The 19148-nt window shown below is 42.5% G+C and overlaps 1 protein-coding gene across 1 annotated transcript in view; it reads right to left on the bottom strand.

The window, feature by feature from the left end:
• Nucleotides 1-1693: 1693 nt before the first annotated feature.
• The window catches only part of si:dkey-246i14.3 (ephrin-A4), a 29661-nt gene continuing 12206 nt past the window's right edge, over nt 1694-19148 (bottom strand). Inside the window, exons 2-5 of the mRNA XM_038711408.1 lie at nt 12625-12923; nt 9786-9854; nt 4220-4246; nt 1694-3673 (exon numbers count right to left, since the gene is read on the bottom strand). Of these exons, the coding sequence (XP_038567336.1) occupies nt 3591-3673; nt 4220-4246; nt 9786-9854; nt 12625-12923 (478 nt within the window). The 3' untranslated portion in view covers nt 1694-3590. The remainder of the gene's footprint in view (nt 3674-4219; nt 4247-9785; nt 9855-12624; nt 12924-19148) is intronic.

Raw genomic sequence — 19148 nt, 5'->3', positions numbered from 1 at the left:
CTGAATTGAAAATGTTGAAACCCAGTTTTCTCAAGGACCTTGTGATCTTGAGGCATTTATTTTCTAATTCAGAGGGACACTTCCTGCAGCAGGAACGCCCTCTCACCTCGGTTCTGAAGAAATACACACTGGTCAGGATTCACAACAAGAATGTCGCTACTGATCAAGGTGTTGATTACACACTGAGAAACTCTTAACTGTGAAATAACAAATAAACTAAAATTTAAGGTAAAGCTTGAGAAGCATTTGTCTATGCTTACGCTCTGCGCTAAAAGCAAAGGAGGAACATGCTACTTTACAATGATTTACAACTTCTCACATCTTTGAATTTACTTCAGCAAATTGTTTCTTTTTCGTCTTGTTTCAAGCACTCACAATTTAACTATATAAGCATTGCTTCTATTAATAGCAATAGTTGTGCATTTTGGGAGATGTAATTAACACCAGCAATTCAGCCGAGGTCCAATTAAATATAGGCCAACTTGTGGCAAAAGAACCTGCTGTGTTGAAATTTGATACAGTGTAATTACAGTGTCATTTGTGGACAAGGAGAGCTGCTACATGGATATGCAGCATGGATTTCTTTTTGTGTCAGACAGATAGTTAGAAACTAAATTTGTCAACCAGAATTTGTTTATGATCATAGCCTTCCCAGAAAGCCACGGAGGGAAGCTTTGACGTGGGATTTTCATGATCTTCTAAATTTATATAATATGGCAACATCTGTCCATAATTCTGAAGTATATTTTGGAGGGAGAGTTCTGTTTCAGCTTTAGTACATTGGTGCACAGATGACTTGTTCAAAACATCAATGTTGTCAAGTATGAAGAATTTCTGAAAATATCTGCAGATAATGCATATAAAAAGACTCGATATCCCGCTATCACATTAAAGCTTTGTGCATGCTTTTGGTGGAATAAGCAGCAATGCAGTGGAAGTGGACACAGGCTCGGTTTACTGCTGCTGCTTTTTAAGTCCTTTTCCTTTTACACCGATCTAAAAGTGTCCCCCCACTTTTCACTGATTTCAGCATGCTTACTTCATCATTCACAATGGAAGGAGAACGAAAACATGGGCTTTGGATATTTCTATGTGAAGGTCAGAATCAAAGGCAGTTCATACCAAGCCCCAACAGTAACAAACATGTCATCAGAAGAGATCATAAACCATGAAATAAGAGCATTAGCCATATTATCTAGGAAATTGCCTTTCTGGCTTCACAAGAGGCTCAACATTACAGCCTACATAAAGTGAAATGCATTTACAGCTTATTTGGATGTACATTCTATATTTAAAGCATGAAACAAAAACAGCCCCCTCTTGCTATTCAACCCCAGTTCTATGTTTACTGAAAATAAATGCAGTTACTACTTTAAGGTCGATGTATTGGCAGTGAGGCTTCAGGGTCTAATAATACCAGGAGTCTATTGGGTATCTGAGTCTTATCAGACTTTTGCCGCCCATAGATAAAAACTCAGCTCAATATTCCTCTAGGTTACTCACATTACAGTGGCCTCTTACACTACAAGGTCATTTCAAGTCCCTGAAGTCTCCTTATCTCCACACCCCTGTGTATTACACTGGATGTGTCTGTTCCGCAAATAAAGTTGTGTGTCTGTGTGTTGTCATCGAGACCTGCGGTTACATAAAATATCAATACTTTCAAAAGTTAAATGACGATTGACTCGAGGCGTTTAAATGCAATCATATTTATTTTGTTGTCTTGCCACGTAAAAAAAGGCTCAGACTGCAGTCGGCTCTTCACAGAAGAAGCTACATTCTTCACTAAAATGTGAAAGCAGGACACATTAAACACAAATAGATCAAAAACACATCCCTAGTTTACATGATTGTAAAATTCGACACCACTGAAATTATTAACAGATCTTCCAACATCATTTAACATAAAATAAAAAAAACAATGGCATGTGATTTACAGCATGACACCCAAATATTCTGAGATTATATTAAGTGCTACAATGTAGTTTTTTTCAAAGACAGATCAAAACCGTGCAACTAATCTATAATATATTTTCTGAGCTGAAGTTACTCAAATATTGTGGGGAAATAATTATGTAACTTTATAATAAAATTTTATATATATAAAAATCTCAACTTCATTTAATTTCAGTGAAAAATACACACCTAAATTATTTCTAAGTTCAATGAAAAGAATCAGGAAATTAAATTTATTGTTAATTCATTATATTTTTTCTTAATCGAAGAAAATTTGAGTGATTTATTTAAAAAAATATGTGGCAAAACATTTAATGAATTCTACCATCAAAACATTTAACTTGTGAAACTACATTGTAGCAGAGTATGTTGAAAATATACCAGTAAATACACATATCTAGAATATAAAATCATTGCTTGTGTATGCAAAAAAGTATTTTTTGTAACTTAAATATAAGAGATCAATTCTCACTAAAACATTGAATTATGGAGTTAATATATCTCATTTTGCAGAATATATTAACTAATATTAACTAAATCGTAAAATCAAGGATTCTGCGTAAAAAAAACAACAACCCACACACAAACAACAACAAATGGAATAAAAGCTTGTGCGCATATCTGCACACCTGGATGGTCAACAAAAGCATCAGCCACCATCAGCCTCATCAGTAGTCCGCAGTGTATACAGTTGAGCGATACGAACTGATGCTCTCTGTTTACCCATAAATCCATCTGTTCTGTACTTTATTCTCAAGTAGGGAGAGGGGCGGGAAGGCAGAACAACATGGGGTCCAATCAAGAGACAAAATCTGTCCCAGGTCCCATTATCATCATACACCACCAGAATCTAGTGTCCACCTTCTGAGTTCATGGCCAACCCAGTCAAATTCCAGTTAACCCAGTTTAATCCCAGTAGGGGGCGCAGCAGCCCTGCCTGGCTATTCCAGAACAGTCCATATTTCCTCCTAAAATGCCTTTATTTTCAAAATGTCATTAAAAGTTTAACGCATTTATCTTAATATGGCAAGGATAAAAATCGCCAATTAATTTATTTCTGCCTATTTAAAGAAAAGAAAAGTCACCAGCTAACTGACTGACATCCAACACGAGCCACTTAGCACAGTAGTATGTGTTTATTTGGCCACTTTTTAACTGGAGGCAGGTTCTCAAAATAAGTCAATGCAACACATCATGTAGAAAACAAGAAACAGAATGAGAAACAGAGATGAGAAAGAGAGAGAAAACTTTGTCCTGACAGACTCATTGTTCCTCTGGCATCAGAGTGGGATATGAGTCTTATGACTAGGTCTAGCTCTATATGTAATATTCTGTGCTACTACTTACACAACAGGTGGGAGAAGAAAATAACAAGTAATGAGACACTATGATTCGGTGTGTCAGTCCCTGAGTCACTGTGGCCCCATTCTGGGGAAGACACCCGATTCCTTCTGAAATTTCACAAGTAAATAGCCACAAGGTAATAATGTGTGTCATACGCAATAGCTTAGCATAGATTGTATTGTGTCATTCACTGTCTGAGTGTAGATTGCATTGTGTATGTGAATGTCAGAGGAATATCCCCTGATCCGACTGAGCGGGTGAGAGGTCAGCGGAGAGGACAGAGGAGGAAGTCAGGTAGTCAGCAGGAGGAGGAGGAGGGTTAGGAGGAGTGGAGGTAAAGCTGTCCTCAGTGAGCAAACACTACTTCGAGTTTCTGAAAGTGAGAGAGATGAAAACTTTAATAATTAAATATTATGGATGAAATACACTGTATAGCCAAAATAATAAGGACAATTGTTACTTTTAGTCTGGACCAAATTTCCACAGATTGGGGTCAGTGCCTTAATTCCAATTCAGGAAAATCTTAATATTATAGCGTATAATGATATTATAGACAATGGTGTGCCTCCTTACTCCAGTACTAAGAGTTTGGGGAACTATCACATATAGGTGTAATGTTCTGGGTCGACACACTTTTGGCCCTGTAGTGTATAATTTGACTAATTTCTATTCCTGACTAATCTATTTGTGTAATCTATGTTCTCATTTTCATGTTTTCATACAGCGTATTCTTGCTACAGCTATAACTGATTCATGCAAATAAACCACATTTGAACTAGAGAGAGACAGTCAGACAAAAAGACATGGAAATGTGACATTAAGCCATTGTACATACATAACCATACAGACACATAGGCCTATAAGCCTAAGCGTATGCCTAAGTTTAAGAAGAAATTGGGATTTAAATGTTGCATCTCACCTTGTATTTGTTTTGAACCCTCTGATGCTGTAAAGAGAGAGAGAGGGGAGGAGAAGATAAAGTTTAGATAAAGTCGAGGCAAAGAAACAATTTGCTGATGAGTCATTTTTGCATTCTTAACTTTCTCAATAAAGCTACTGCTTTGTGGAACAAAAGAAGCAAGAAACAGACAAATGACCAGGGGAAGGTATTTACCATTACTCAAAGCCTAACGCCATGAAAAATGAGTACTGACTGGCTGTGCAACCCTAAATATGTCCCCTATGCAAATTCTCTTAAAGGTCGGATAAAAAAGAGCTTGAGAAGCATGGCAACAGGAAAAGATAGTGTTATGTAAATTAGGAGGGGTAAGAATGATCGAGATTACACAGAGAGGATGCAGGACATGAAAAAGAAGGGGGAAAAAAACACAAGAAAATTCTAAATGACAGAGCGAAACCAAGAAGTGGACAGAAGATGAAAGAAGGAGCGGCAGAGACCAGAGTGAGAAAGTACGGTGAAAAAAAAAAAGAAGGTTCGAAAGATTGAAACAAGGTCAGACAGAGAGAAAAGGGAGGGAGAGAAAGAGACGGGATGGGGGTTGTTTGTGTCTGGGCGTCACTTTCTCCGCAGGGGGCGGACTAAGAGGAAATAATGGAGGGAAAGATGGAGGGATGGTGGGATGGTAGGATGGAGGGATAGGGAGGGGTGGGAGAGCTGGTGAAGAGGAAGGAAAAGGACAAAAAAATACAGGTGGTGAGACTAAAACGTGGAAACGGTTAAAACCCCTCAGAAAAAGCTACAGCAGTGTAACATCAGTGAGGGAGGACAGAAGGGTCAGGAAACAAGGATGAGGCTGCACAATTGCAGCTGTTATTGAATCGATATACGGCCTTGAACCCACCTCTGACATAGCAACCCCAAAGACACACACAAACACAAGCATGCACAAACACACACACAAAGATGCTGTGTTTTCGGGAAAACTTCAGCCTATCCACATCCCACAGCGATTGACTAAAATTATGAGACAGGAAATGGGAGCTCATCTGTGTAGAGTCACACTGAGGGAAAAGGATTTATCAAATGAGGGATTAGCAGAGAAACACTGTTTTGTCTGTAATATCCATCTTGTACCTACAGGTCTCTGCAGCAACATGTCGCTCTGACAGACATGAGCCACTAAATTACTCCCAGGTTCTGTACAACTAACGAAGATATAGGGGTTAACGAAGCATTAAATAGCATGCTGGGTCTGGGCCTCTTACTAAGCTGGTGTGTGTGCATTTTGTATGTCTATGTGGCTATGATTGTGACTGTATATGTAGGAAAAATCAAAGCAAACAGAAAGGCTTAATACTCAAACATTTAGTGCTTTAAATAGTAGAGCCTTCCCTGCACAAAAAATAACAAAAATACATGCTGCGGTCATCTTTGTTCTATATTTCAATGTTGCATTTCTGCTCCCAATCATGATTTAATGTAATTTAATGACAAAATATTTATTAATTTGCTGTCCTTCCAAGTTTAAATTGTGTTGATTAAACAGAAGCATAAAAAGGATGTGTATAATTTTATCAATAATAAAATTTAAAATACTTTTAAATCAATTAACAAAACTTATAAAAATGATTTATAAACAAACCCCCAAAAATGGTTATATAACTAACTTCTTCTTGACATTTTTTTTTTTTTTATTGTCGACATTTTGGATGCAGCAAATGTAGTTTAAAAAAATTCCTTATGACAATTGCAAATGTCTTTTCAATCAGACTTCTAATTTACTTTGGTAGAGGAAAAACACTTTACTCAACAGCGTGAATTAGCGTGCATGTGTAACGCCACGCCGAACTTCGAAACTAAAATGTTCTCATCTGAAATGCCTTGTGTTTACCCGGCTGTGTGTGATATGCGTGTTTTGATCCGGCTTTAATCACATCATCGGTGCAAAAACTGAACACTGAGGACTCTAGTTTGAGTCAATATCATAATTTTGGTCATGCAAAATGCACAAAATGGCGTCCACGGTGGTGTGACTGCAAGAACAGTGTCATCACTGCACTGCAGTCAGAAACATGCAGTATGTGTAACTGTACATGCACAACTATGGCTAAGTGTGTGTGTGTGTGTGTGTGTGTGTGTGTGTGCGCGCGCGCGCCAGTGTGTGTGTCTCCAGTCGGCACTGCAGAGACAGACACTGTTCCACCATCCCACCTCTTCTCTCGTGCCGCCATTTTACACATGCAGGAGCTAATGCTAACCAACCCTGAATGTTTGCTATTTATTAAAAGTGAAGAATTTAACCAAAATTGCGAAAGGAGGAAAAAAAAGCTAACGTAAAACATAAATCGTCAAAAGCGGTTAAAGTAAAATCTTTCAGTGTCGACTTCGGGATCTGAGAGACCTCGGTTGGGCAAGCGGTGTGTGTGTGTGTGTATGCCTGTGTTCCAGTTTGGTCCTTGTGTGTATTGAGTTCAGAGGGTACAAAGGTATTTGGGAGAGAGTGGAGGGGGTAAAGGAGAGCAGCGATGTAAGAAATTTAAAAAAAAATAAAAAAATAGGAAAAAAACAGAAAGAAACTGGGGAAAATGGTGAAGCTCTGTAAACTGAAATGAATGCAATGGACTGCTCGCAGCGGGAGAACGACAGAAAAAAAAAAAGGAGGAGAGACGGAGAGAGAAAAGGAATCAATTAGAGAGAGAGAGAAGTTGGTCTATAATGGTTTCTCACAGTAGGGCGGCCGAAAAAGAGAAAGGCGGAGAGGCAGAGCGACAAGGAGAACAAGAGAGATAAATACAACAGGAGGAGTTTTAGGAAGAAGTTGCAGCAAAAAAAAAGGTAAGTATGGAGTGAGAGGCGAAGCGAGCCGGTGAAAGATGCAAGAGATGGCTGCAGGGTGCTGGAGATTTCATGACACCAGTCTGATAATGCCGATTCAGAGCTTTGTTTTCTGACGCAACACAAGCTCAAGCACCTTCCAGCAAATCTATCTCTGGTGTGATGTGTGACAGCATTGTGTTGAAATAAAAATCACATTGCTATGCCGAAAAAACATCACCAAAACCTAAAAAACCACAACATGCTTCACAGTGCTCCAAAGCAACAACCAGGATGGGGAAACAAGTAACATCAAACACACACACACACACACACAGAGGCTGTTATTAGGAGCTTCCTGCTTCACTGAATCTGTCCTGCCTAGTTTGCCTGTGTTCTTCGGTTAAATTAAGGCAATAAACACACACATTCACACACTGGAGGGGAGACCGAGGGACTGGCGAGTGGTAGCTGACCTTGGAGCAATGACAGGGTACCTGATGGACCCTCTCACTGTCACCACTCTGTCCTTCAGACCAGTGTGAGGCAGGTATGTGTGTGTGTGTGTGTGCGTGCGTGCGTGCTGATAATTAATTCAAACACCCACAACAGGGCATCCCCACATGGAACTACCTTTTAATCACACAGGCTGCTTTCTAGGGGAAAAAAAGTTTGGGGAGAGAAGAACGTGCACGGTTTGAAGTTTGGACGAGAGACGAGATGTAGCTGAAGGACAAGAGGTTGCCGTCACCGAGGGCCACACACACACACACACACTCACACAGAGTACACAGGCACCGTGTGCCCTGCTGCCATGCTACCTGTCAGATAAAAGGCAACCTGAGCAGGAAGGAACCAGAGAGTATGTGAGGTGTTACCACAGGGAACAACACAACAACAGCTGTGGTAAACCGCCACTAATGGACAGCCAAAGAGAGAGAACCCTCCAACTCTCCTTCATCTCCTCTCTCATCCATCTCATTGGCTCTTCTCTCTCTCTGGCCCCATGTATTCTCATCCCAACGCACTCGCCGCACAGCATGCGCACGACAAAGATGGAGCGGAGCAGAGAAACAGGGCGAGGGTGAGTCGGCGAATAGCTGTACTGTAGATATGGAGATGCAACAAAGAGATAGAGAAGACACAGGGAAGGTGGAGGAGGTGGGATGGAGTCAAGGGGGAGGGAGGTAGAAAGTGTAAGAGACTGCCATGGATGGTGCCTAGATTAGTTTTGCTTCAGTAGCGAAAGATCATAAAAAATGAGGAATGGAGGAGAGAGCTGAGGAGACAGAGAGAAGGGGAGGATTAGTGCCACTTCAGGAATGACAGAAGACTAGAAAGAAAAAGTGGGAGGGTGGGGGTGGGGGGGTTAAAGACAAGGAGAGGGAGATCCTGAAATTTAGTCAGGATTAGTTTTGGCAAAGGAACAGGATGAGAGGGAGTGAAAAAGTAAATGAGAAAAGGAGACAGTAGATGGAAGTATGTGCATCTTTGTAGGTAGGAGTCTTTCTAATGTGGAGTACAATAAAGGGCTTTAACAGTAAAGTCAAGTGTGTGTGTGCGAGTGTCTCCCAGCCTGCATAATCCAGGTGATTTCAAATATTTTGATTATTTCTGGCTCAGATAGGCTGATCAGGGAACACTGTCAGAAGGTCAAGACTAAATTAGCATTTTCTCACTGAACAACTATCTGTGTTATTTTTAATTAATGACAGCAGGATAATTAACATATTTAAAAAAGTCATCAGCCTTCACTCCGGTAATAATGCGGCAAATTACTCCCGTCTCACGCCAGAACATTGATGGCATTTAAGAATTCATTCGAGGCAGACGGGTCTCTTTTTATTCTGTTTTTTTAAATATATTTTTTTCCTTCACACCAACCTGACACGAATTTAATCAAGGCGGCATGGTTGGGAGGTACTCGGTAGACAACATGTAGGAATTTAGCAACTGGGTCTCACACACACAAAGTTGTGACCAGTTTTCCTGCACAAAGTGTGTGTTAGTTCAGCCTGGGACGGCACGACAAGCCCACTGCAGATAGCACTGGGATGGGAACTGGGACAGACGTCTCAGACACGCATATCAGGGCGCGTGCACTTTTCAAATTAAACCGGCAGAAAGCACAAGCAAAGGCCCATAGATGCATGCAGGAACGCACAAAAACACAGCAAAATGGTCATCTGAGAAGTGCTCTCACACACACACACACACAAAACTATACAGGGTTTCCCACAGTGCCTGGGCAACATTCCCAACCGGAATAGGCAGCTCACTGGACCGGAAGACTAACATTACTCCAGGCGCGCTCTGGATTAGATCAACTCTGGGAATTTCACACTGGGACAGAGAGATAGAGAGCGGGAGAATGAGCGAGACAAGGAGATAAAAAAGGGAAGAAGAGTGATGTAAGTAAGAAGGAACTAATGCTTAAAAAACCCGCAATCCAATTAGGTTTATAGCCGACGTGGAGTGGAGAATGGAGTTTGTGTCATTTCATAAAAGGAATAGTCTCATTTTACAAGGTTCAAGATAATGCAAGATTGTGAGGGACAAAGATATGTTTATTTTCATTGATAAAAGTGGGGAATTTAAGCATCAGATATATTCAAAAAGAGAGCAAGAAACAGGGGGATAGTAGTGGGGGTGAGTAGCAGCCTAAACATCACCCAATACAGCCCTGATAGTAGAGATGAGACAGGCAGAGAGGGGAGTCTCATGGTGTACAAAGGGGAAACATGAAAGAGATGAAAGGAAGTGTACTCACTGGGCTCACAGCACACGGTGACACGCAACTTCATACATGGCAGAGGAGGGCCTTCATCTGAGGGTAGAGCTAGAAAGAAGAAGGAAGGAGGGAGGGGGGGGGAGATTTATTATCTATCTATTAAACCCTGAAAAATTGTTCGTATTCAAAATGACATTCATTCAGCTATATGCTCATGCTGAATGAAATCTTTCCATCAAGTCGAATCTTTGAGAACTCTCTTGGTACTTTTTAAGAATTCTTATGGCAAGAAAACCTAAAAAAAAACCCCAGCACTGTTGTTTTCCTGTTTCTACCATGATAATACCATACGCAATCCATGATTCCTTCACACTTATCTGTGCAACTAAATAGCAACAATAAAATCTACTATTGAGAATGTGACCATAAAAGAACGCAACTGCTCAGATATTAATACTGATCATGGCTCACATGGGAAATCGGGCAAACTGTATTGTTTGTCAGTTTAGCATTGCTTTTACAAAACAAACCTGCCTGGAAAGTGCAGTTAAATGGCTTTTTATTTGAATTATTCACAAACAGCTGCTACCTCAACAGGGACCCACCACACAAGCCGAGTATATGATTGCAGTTTGTCTCACTTTCTATCTATAATTTCAGCTGATAAGATACAGAATAACCATGGGGCTATGTCATAAGACACTATCTATTGGTGGCTGAGAGTTAAACAGACAGAACACACAAAAAAACACTTTTGTCACTTTGACAAGATCATGTCAGATTTAGAAATTGATTGATTTGCTTCTGTTTTGCTAGGTGGCAGTGCATTGGGCTCTTTGTGCCAACCTTACTATCCCCTCAAATGTTTCCATGTTAGGGGCCGCTGACTATCAGAGGATGTCAAGGTGTTTCCTGTTTGTGGGGATCAAGGCGTGGAGAACCAGTGGGTGTTGGTCAGATGGCCGGGAGACCCACAGACAGTGGGATGGTCAGTGTCATAGTCTGTGGGAGCTGTGGAGGGGAGCTGAATCCAGCTCAGACTGAGCCAACTAATGCCATTAGTGTTTCTAATACTATTGTACTGCTCTCCCGGGCTAATGCCATTATACTGCCTCCAGTGCTGCGGACCCATTCAGCGCACAAACCCCAGAGCCAGACATTTGGACCAACTTTACGCCTTATCTTTGATGTGGACAAAACACACACAATCGCTCTGAGCCCGACGTGGCCCAACCAGGGGGGTGGGTGTGAGGGGGGGCCAACATTGTTGCTTTGCTTTTCTCTGAACTGGCCTGAACCACAATAGTGCCCAGTGTGTGTGCACATATATACATGTGTGTGTTAGCGTGTGTGGAACCACTCTGTCATGCCCTCACAATGCTCCATTGTCCCTTGGACTGCAACAGTAATTTATGTAAAGATTCTTTCTTTCCCTTCGTCTCATCCATCCCTTTTCTCCGTCGCTTTTGTTGCACTCCCTTTTCTTTCTCCAGAGTGGATTCCTCTCATCCAGCCACTCACGTCCCCCCCCCCCCCCCGTGTACTGTCAGACTGTGTCCATCTTTTCTCTTTCTCTCTCTCTGTCACTCCTCCACGCTTCTCTACCTCTGTCTGCTTCTCTGTCTGCACCCCCCCCCCCCTCCACTGTCGTCCCGTATTGATCTCCATTTCTTCCTCCTACACTTTGCGGTCCCTCTGTCTCTTTGTTGTCACCCTTCCATACCATGCATTCACTTGACTCTTTCATTCTCTGCCTTGTTTCATGTCCTCCCCCTCTTGGTTGGACTGACACCAAGTTGTAAAAAGTGAGGGAAAAAAAGACTCAACTGATTTTACAGCCACTAAGCCATCTTCTGTCTCTCTCCCCTCCTTTTCTCCCTCCAGTGGTTTGAAATAAATGAGTGAGGGGAGAGAAGCACAGGAGAGTGTAATAGGGAAACTAAAATTGTGTAACAGCCTACAAGTCTAAGATAACATCAAATTAATGTCATTCAGTGTGCATTTTTGTAAAATATTAATGCTTCATGCGGCAGTTCACCAACACTCAAAGCATCATAAAAAACACATTGGCTAAAGCTCTTCTCAACCTTTTCATCCCTTACAAATGTAGGGCTGCCTGGCCACCACACAGATCCTCCAACACAGATGTCTATGCACATGTCGGATGAACTGAAATATTTACATATTTTCTCTTTGTGGGCTGTTTAACATGGCTTCCAGTGTATGGAGCCTGAAGCTAATATTCATTGCTTCACTAAAATATACATTTCTGACAAAAAGATAAAGGATAATGCACTTTGCATATTAAAAACACATACTCTTATAGCCATGTTCAATCTCCAATGAACATTAATACTTTTTTAAAGTCGACAATAGAACTTTAGACAGACTCTCTAGACTTAGACAATTAGCTTAAAGTCAAAGTTTGCAACTACTTGGATAATCAATTAATAATGATTATTATTAATAGGTCCTGATGGAGCAGATTATCTTAGCCTTTACAGTTTAACTCCTAGGGTTAGGATTCCCTAAGGATAGGATGTTACACACTTTTAGCAGTTTTCATATAAATAAATAAAATTAAAATATTTAATGTGATACTTAAATACTCACCTAGTTCCAGCCTCTTGATTGTATGGATATGATGCTTTTTATTATCTTATGTGACAGTAAAATGCAAAACTTTGTGTATTTGACCTCAGTTGGACAAAATGAGCAATTTGAAGGTGTCATCATTGGCTTTAGGAAATTGTGAAGGACAGTTTTCGCTTTTATTGATATGCGATATGCAATTTATTGATTCCTTCAAATAGTCCTCTCTCTCCCCACCACCACACACACACACACACACACACACACACACACACACTCTACTCACAGCTGTAGTAGTAGTGGCGCCCTGGCAGAAACTCAAACCCCAGTGAGAAGGGGGTGAACCTTTGGATCTTTTCAGAGAAGCGCACTGGTCCAAACGGAGCATAGGGGGTGTTACACTCCCACCTCTTGATGGACCCTTTGGTCTCCACACAGCCACGGAAAGAGGCCTCTCCCACCAAGTATAGGGCCAGCGTCTCTGGCTGCCCGGGGCCCAGGGTCTCCTTGTTGGGGTAGTGTGGGCAGTAAATGTCCAGGTAGTCATTAAGATTCACCTGGACGGACAGATCTCCTGCTGTTAACCTGGAAGAAAGAACAACGACATTAATATTTCATGTAATGATTACACAGATTGATAACTGACTGAAGGGGAAAGAGAGGTGGTGATTAAGCACATAGAGAGAGAAAAAGACAGATGACAGGTATTCCATAATTGCTTTGTGCCTGGAGGAATGTGGATAGTTACAGCAGATGGATAGTTCATCAATATAACACAATGATTACAGAGGGTGATAAAGCATGGACCCCAGGAAGAGTAGTTGCTACCTTGGTAGTTGCTAATGGGGATCCAAATAAATAAGAAAGCAAAGTTGCACAGGTCTTAAAGAATTTGATACATCACAATGATACAACTCTATTTTACTTCTATACCACCAAGGGAGCTCTGCTGAGTGTCAGATAGAGGGAAGAATTCCACAGATGCTAATGAAGACCACTGAGGGTGTTCAGTGTAAGATAAACTTGACTCCTTCTGCTTTCCTCTCTCCCACTACACACCAAAGATATACACAGACGTGCACAAACTTATGCGGACGTGCGTGCGCATGCACAACTAAGTCTTGTGTCAAGGTTGACTGGCTTTAGGCATAACAACAACTCTGGACAAGACAGCATCATTAGAACAGAAGAGCTGCATAATGCATGCTTCTTTAGACCACAGATTCTGACTTCCTGTCAGCTACAGCATAAAGAGTTACCCGTGTACAAACTAATATGGAGAAAGACGGGAGAGAGATTCAGTGAAGTAGATGTGGGACAAAGTAAGGAGAAATCACAAGACTTTATATGAATCATAACAGCATGAAAAGACAAAGTAGGAGACAATAAATGAGGAAAGAAAAGAATGACAAACGGATGGAAGCGATGTGAGTGATGGAGTGACATGAGACAGGGGCCAAAGGAAGACAGAAAGAGACTGATGAAAAGAGAGCTGTTGAGGCAGGTTATAGCAGAGAGATGGAACAAAAAAAATGAATAAGAATAGCAAAAGAAGAGGAAAGTTTGGTGAACAGCTGAAAAAAAGTGGAGTAAAGATAAAAGAAAGTAAAGTGTTTTAATTAGTGACCCCAGAGAGTCTGAGTGCAGACACACAGAGAGGAGAACAACGGAGTGGAAGAAAGAAAGGAGACGGACTTTAATTGGTCTCCTCTTCGCATGGAGTGCAGGAGAAAAGAATAAGGGGCAGAATGTGGCTTGGGCAGAAGGTTCAGGTCCATCAGTGGGAGTCTTTATAGAGGGGTGACAGAGCGGAGGAGAGAGGAAGGGAGTGCTGGGAGTCGGTGAAGGGGAACATAGGAGGCAAGGAGTGCGTGGAATGGGGAGGGGAGGATGGTGGTGGACAGCGGAGTAGTCTCAAGTTAAGTAGGCGGACAGAGAAGAGACCAAAAAAATAAAAGAGAGGAAGAATAAACGTGCAGAGAGGAAGAGACAGAAGTGACAAAAAACTGAAATGAAGCACATAGGCATGGACAGGAAGCAGGAGACTGAGATGGTACAGCAAATCTGCAGAGGGTACCAAAGATGGATAGAGCAATGAGGGGAGAAATGACAAGAGACGATCAGAGAGGAGGGAGCCATATGGCCCGACTATAAAACTGAAATAGAAATCCATGTGCTGTTCACTTTGAACCTGAATGCAGGGTGGAATGGTGTATTTCTGAGTGAGATAATAGAGCAGAAAAGCAGGAAAAGTGTGTGTGTCGTGGGGATGCAGGTGAGACTCCGGAGGCTGGTCTCACCAAAGTTGCTTCCTGTTCAACGGCTAGCCCACAGAATTGGCAATCTATCAACGGGACAGGACACAATCGATCAGGATCCCTCGCTCAGGACACACACACACTCCCCTGATCAATACCCCTTCTGTGAATGTGTGTGGCCACGTCTGATAGCTCTATTACCTGTGTGTGCTAATTACAGCCGAACAAAGGCACTCAATTGTCTGGTTAAGAGAACACAAAAGCACATAAGCTAGTGTAGACCCCCCCCCCTTCGTGCTACCTGTGGGGCTTTTTGAGGCTTCTCTGAGGATGAAATGTTTACTTAGGTACACCAGCTGTGGAAGTGTGTACGCAGTTGTGTGTGTGTGTGTATGGGCATGTGTATGTAATAATAGACTTGTGCTGTGTCAACATGCTGCACCCCCTGCTTTACATGTCATTCACCTCAAGCTTCCTCTGCACTGCTAAGGTTCTGTTTTCACGCTGCCCACCCCCAAATTTGCAATCCTCCCCACCCCTTTCCTCTCCTCAGTCCCCTCCCTCATCTCTCCCAACTTTGGATGACATGCACTCATCCCCAATCTATTGCTTCAGAGGCTGCATCTCCCCGTATTCTCCCTCCTATTTCTGACTCCTCTCTATCCTACATTATCCCCCTTCTTCCTCCCTCCAACCTCGGCCTACGCCATATGCACGCCAGCAATTACAGAGATGGTGTGCTCTACTGATGTCAAACTGTCAGCCCTCTTTCTATCCTCTTCCCTTCCTTCCTCCCTTTCCCTCTCTGAGGCCCTGGTAGGCTTGGGTACGCCCTAATTACACTCAGCATTCTCCCCTCCTGCCAGCCACCATGCAGCAGAGTGGTGACAGCACTGGGGCATCATGGGAGCTGTGGGTGTCAAAGAACAGAGTGCTGGAGCAACCTATCAGCAGGAGAATCTCCTGGAAGTGCACAAGAGGATTGTTTTGGCCCCATGCTGGAGCAGAGGGGAGAGGGCAAAGACACAGAAGAGAACACACACTCATGTCCATTTAAGCACATGTGGGCATGAATCCACACACACAAACACATGTTCACACACGCCAGGCATACACACACAAGCCACAAAGACATGAAAGCACTTCACCAGAATAAAACATGCTCTATCCCTCATGCCAGAGGGTGTTCAGTGACACCCTTCTGAGGACTGGTGCAAGCTCTTGGTTGATAAAGAAAAATCCCACAGAGGAGCTGAATCAAAAATAACATGCTGGGTTCTTCAGTGAGAAAACTTGAAAAGGCTAACATTTATCCTTTTTATAATTACGGGAAATCACATTCCAAATTCAAAAATTGAACATAACTGAAGTCCTCCCAATGTGTGTCCACGTTAATGTGTGTGCACAAGAATATATATATGTGTGTGAATGAGTGTGTGTGCGCGCATTTATAATGAAATGCAGGAGGTTGATTGTGGCAGAGACCTTTGATCCTTTAATATGAGAGAATAATTAAAGAAGCAACAATCCCACAACACGGCTTCAGGAATACAGAACAGATACTCGATCACGCACAGCAGTTGCATACTATGCATACTGAATACACTTGGGCACTTAACGCAAGTACTGCATGTAAACATAGGGGGTAAGAATATTCTACTACAATGAAAATGTTAATAACATGCTTACACTGTACTATGCATCCCAAATGAATTCAGAAAATGTATACTGTAGATATGGTAGTCTCAATAAACACTTTCATGCATGTGATGGTACACTAACCAGCCCACAGTAAAAGTGTGTCAGTTCCTTGTAGTCCGAAATGCTTGGTGGAGTCTCAGTTCTTCCGTGGTCATTCACTGCAGGGTGATCGCTAACTCTGGTCACTATGCTGACTGGGCACAGCGCGCTGTGGTCACTGTGCCTTGGCGGGCATAGCATGAGACTGTTTCAGCCTCTATGGTGGGTGCTACAGCAACACTTCTAGTGGTATGGGAGGATCTTGAACGACTTGAAATGGTGTTGCTTATTTAAGTTTTTTTTTGATGTACCAGAAGGGTGGGGTTTACCGCATGATGACAGATGAGTAGCTGTCAAGTGAGTCATCAATCTCAATGAATAAAACAACATCAACTTTGACATACCGATTGCCTTAGTATTCTGGGTGTCACAGTTGTTTGGTTAATCCAACAAGCCATCATAGTGGCTCGGCCACACCAGCATTTTTTAACAGCCAATATTCAGACCAAAATCTCTTCATTGAAAATGAATAGCTGTGATCAGTGGATTTGCATGCTGAGGCGACATAAACCTGTGCAGAGCTTTCATATTAAGGTTATCTCTGGTGAATTTCTTTACAAATACTGCAAACTGCCTTGCCACTGCTTACCTTTAAGGGGAGGGAGAAGCGGAGTCATATACTGTAAGCTTTGTCGGACCATGACATTTTATACAACTCTGCTCTGCCAGAGTATAAACTCTTCCATAAACTGCAGTTTGCAGTCAGTTGTGAGGCCGGAGTTGATGGTACAAATAAGTCTCTTGAGTTAGACAAAAAAAAACTTAAGGCAACACCAAACAGTTTCGTTTAGAAATTTAAAAAAAATTATGCTGGGCAGGTGAATAAACCAGCCTTTGGAAGCCTTTCATGGGAAAAACAGCAGTGTAGTATGGGGAATAATTGGTGGAAAGCATGAGAGAAGTTTGGGACAAAAAGAGCCCAAAGACAGTCCAGGAGGAAAGAGGGAACAATGCAGAACTAAAGAAAGAGAACCTTATTTTATTGAGGTCTCCAAAACTTCAGTGACCTCCTGCTCCACAGGCTACCCCATCTTCAGAGGGAAGAAGAAAGGGAATCATACAACTGTAGTGCTACGCCCCTGAGTCAGAGAATGAGAGGGAAAGAGAGAGTTCATCTGCTTGATACTGCACCATTTCTAAGAATTTGCGTGGCTCAAACCTTGTTGTTCCCCACTCCTACTCAATCTTGTATGTAAAATGGAGCAGAATCAGGACAACGCCCCGCTTCCCCTCTTTTAGCTGTGCCCCCCTCCACGCCCACACAAAGCCCTGCCGTGTCCAGGGCCCAAACACCAATGTTGTGTCTAACCTGGTGCTTATTCCCCTCAGCACGCACAAACAAGGACTTCACCCCCCACCTCTGACCATCTGGGGCCCCCCACCACCCCGCCTGGCCAGCTGGCCGAAAAATCCCTTTATCATCCCCGTCAACCTCATACCCACAATACTCTCTCCCTCCCTCTTTAGATTCTCAGTGTCATCAAACTGTGTCCAATGACGGTGATCAGCCGTCTCTTCACAGAGAGGAAAGAGGGACTTAAGGGGAACAAGCTATGGCTCTTATCTTCTCTTTCCTGTTTGGCATACCTATGTGAGTGTGTGTGCTTCCTTCAAGGTCCGCAGGAAGTGTATCTCTCATCTACATCAAACTTTTTGCTTTCTTTTCTATGACTCCTAATCGCCAAATGTGGATGGTATGTGAACTTTTTTCCTTCCTTTCCCCCTCTTCTGTCTCCATCTACTTAAGCCTGTTGTTTTTCCTTACATGCAAGGTCTGAGCACACACATTGTATTAATATGCATCTGGGTGGCTTACCATCTCTGCGCCATCTGACAAACCTAATGCTTCTGTCCTTATAAGGATAGAATGATACAAATACGAGTGCACACACACATTGCAAAGCTTCATATGTCGATATGAATTTGGTGCATAAGTGCTGGTGACTATGGCTGTATGGGTGTTTGTGCAATGCATAACCCAGATGAAGTGATTGGTTGCACCTTTCTTGCCCTGCAGGCTCCATTGAATGACCACCAGGCACAGGGCATTCAAACTACGTGGATCAGCAGCAGCCTCATGGACCCACATTCCCTCTCAATTTACAGACACAGATAAAACACTCAGATATACACACATAAACACACACACCTGCTGCTTCAGGCCCTAAAAGGATTCTTAGCCTCAGGTAAAGACAGACCCTATTTTCTGCCTGTTATGGCATAGGTCCTCCTCTGTGTGTGTATGTGTGTCCATTTTGTGGGACTCAGCAGCACAACAGGATGTACAGCTACGACCATAAGAGGTGAGGAAAATTGCATGATCCAGGCCCACAGGACCCATCAGCATGGAAACCAATCCATCGGAACCATTTTGATACGGCAGCAGGTCTGCAGAAACCATCATCCCCCTTTATGGCAGAGCTCTGTCATGCATAGGCACTGCTCTCCATGTGTGGTCTAGTCTGATGCTAAAATAAGCTTTTCCATTGACTTTTCTAGGAGGTATGAAATTACTGTCCACAACATAAATGGACACGAGTACAGTCCTGCAGTCTATGGGTCGTTTATATTTTCACTGTTTGACCAAAACACTGCATGCCGAAATGTTGCCTCACTGTGCCCACCAGCAGCTGAAAAGAGTAGCCCAACTTGACTCTCTCACCTGCTCTGCGTGAATGTGGCCACACTAGTAAGAGGAGTTTGAGGAGAAAAGAGCACAAGACGAAGAGTTTTAGATCCCACACTGAGAAGA

Source organism: Micropterus salmoides, unplaced genomic scaffold (assembly GCF_014851395.1).
Source record: "Micropterus salmoides isolate LMB-PRFRI ecotype aquatic unplaced genomic scaffold, ASM1485139v1 Ms_hic_scaffold_11, whole genome shotgun sequence".
NCBI classification, from domain to species: Eukaryota; Metazoa; Chordata; class Actinopteri; order Centrarchiformes; family Centrarchidae; genus Micropterus; species Micropterus salmoides.
The sequence above is the reverse complement of the archived record's forward strand: the minus strand, read 5'-3'. Positions and strand labels throughout refer to the sequence as shown.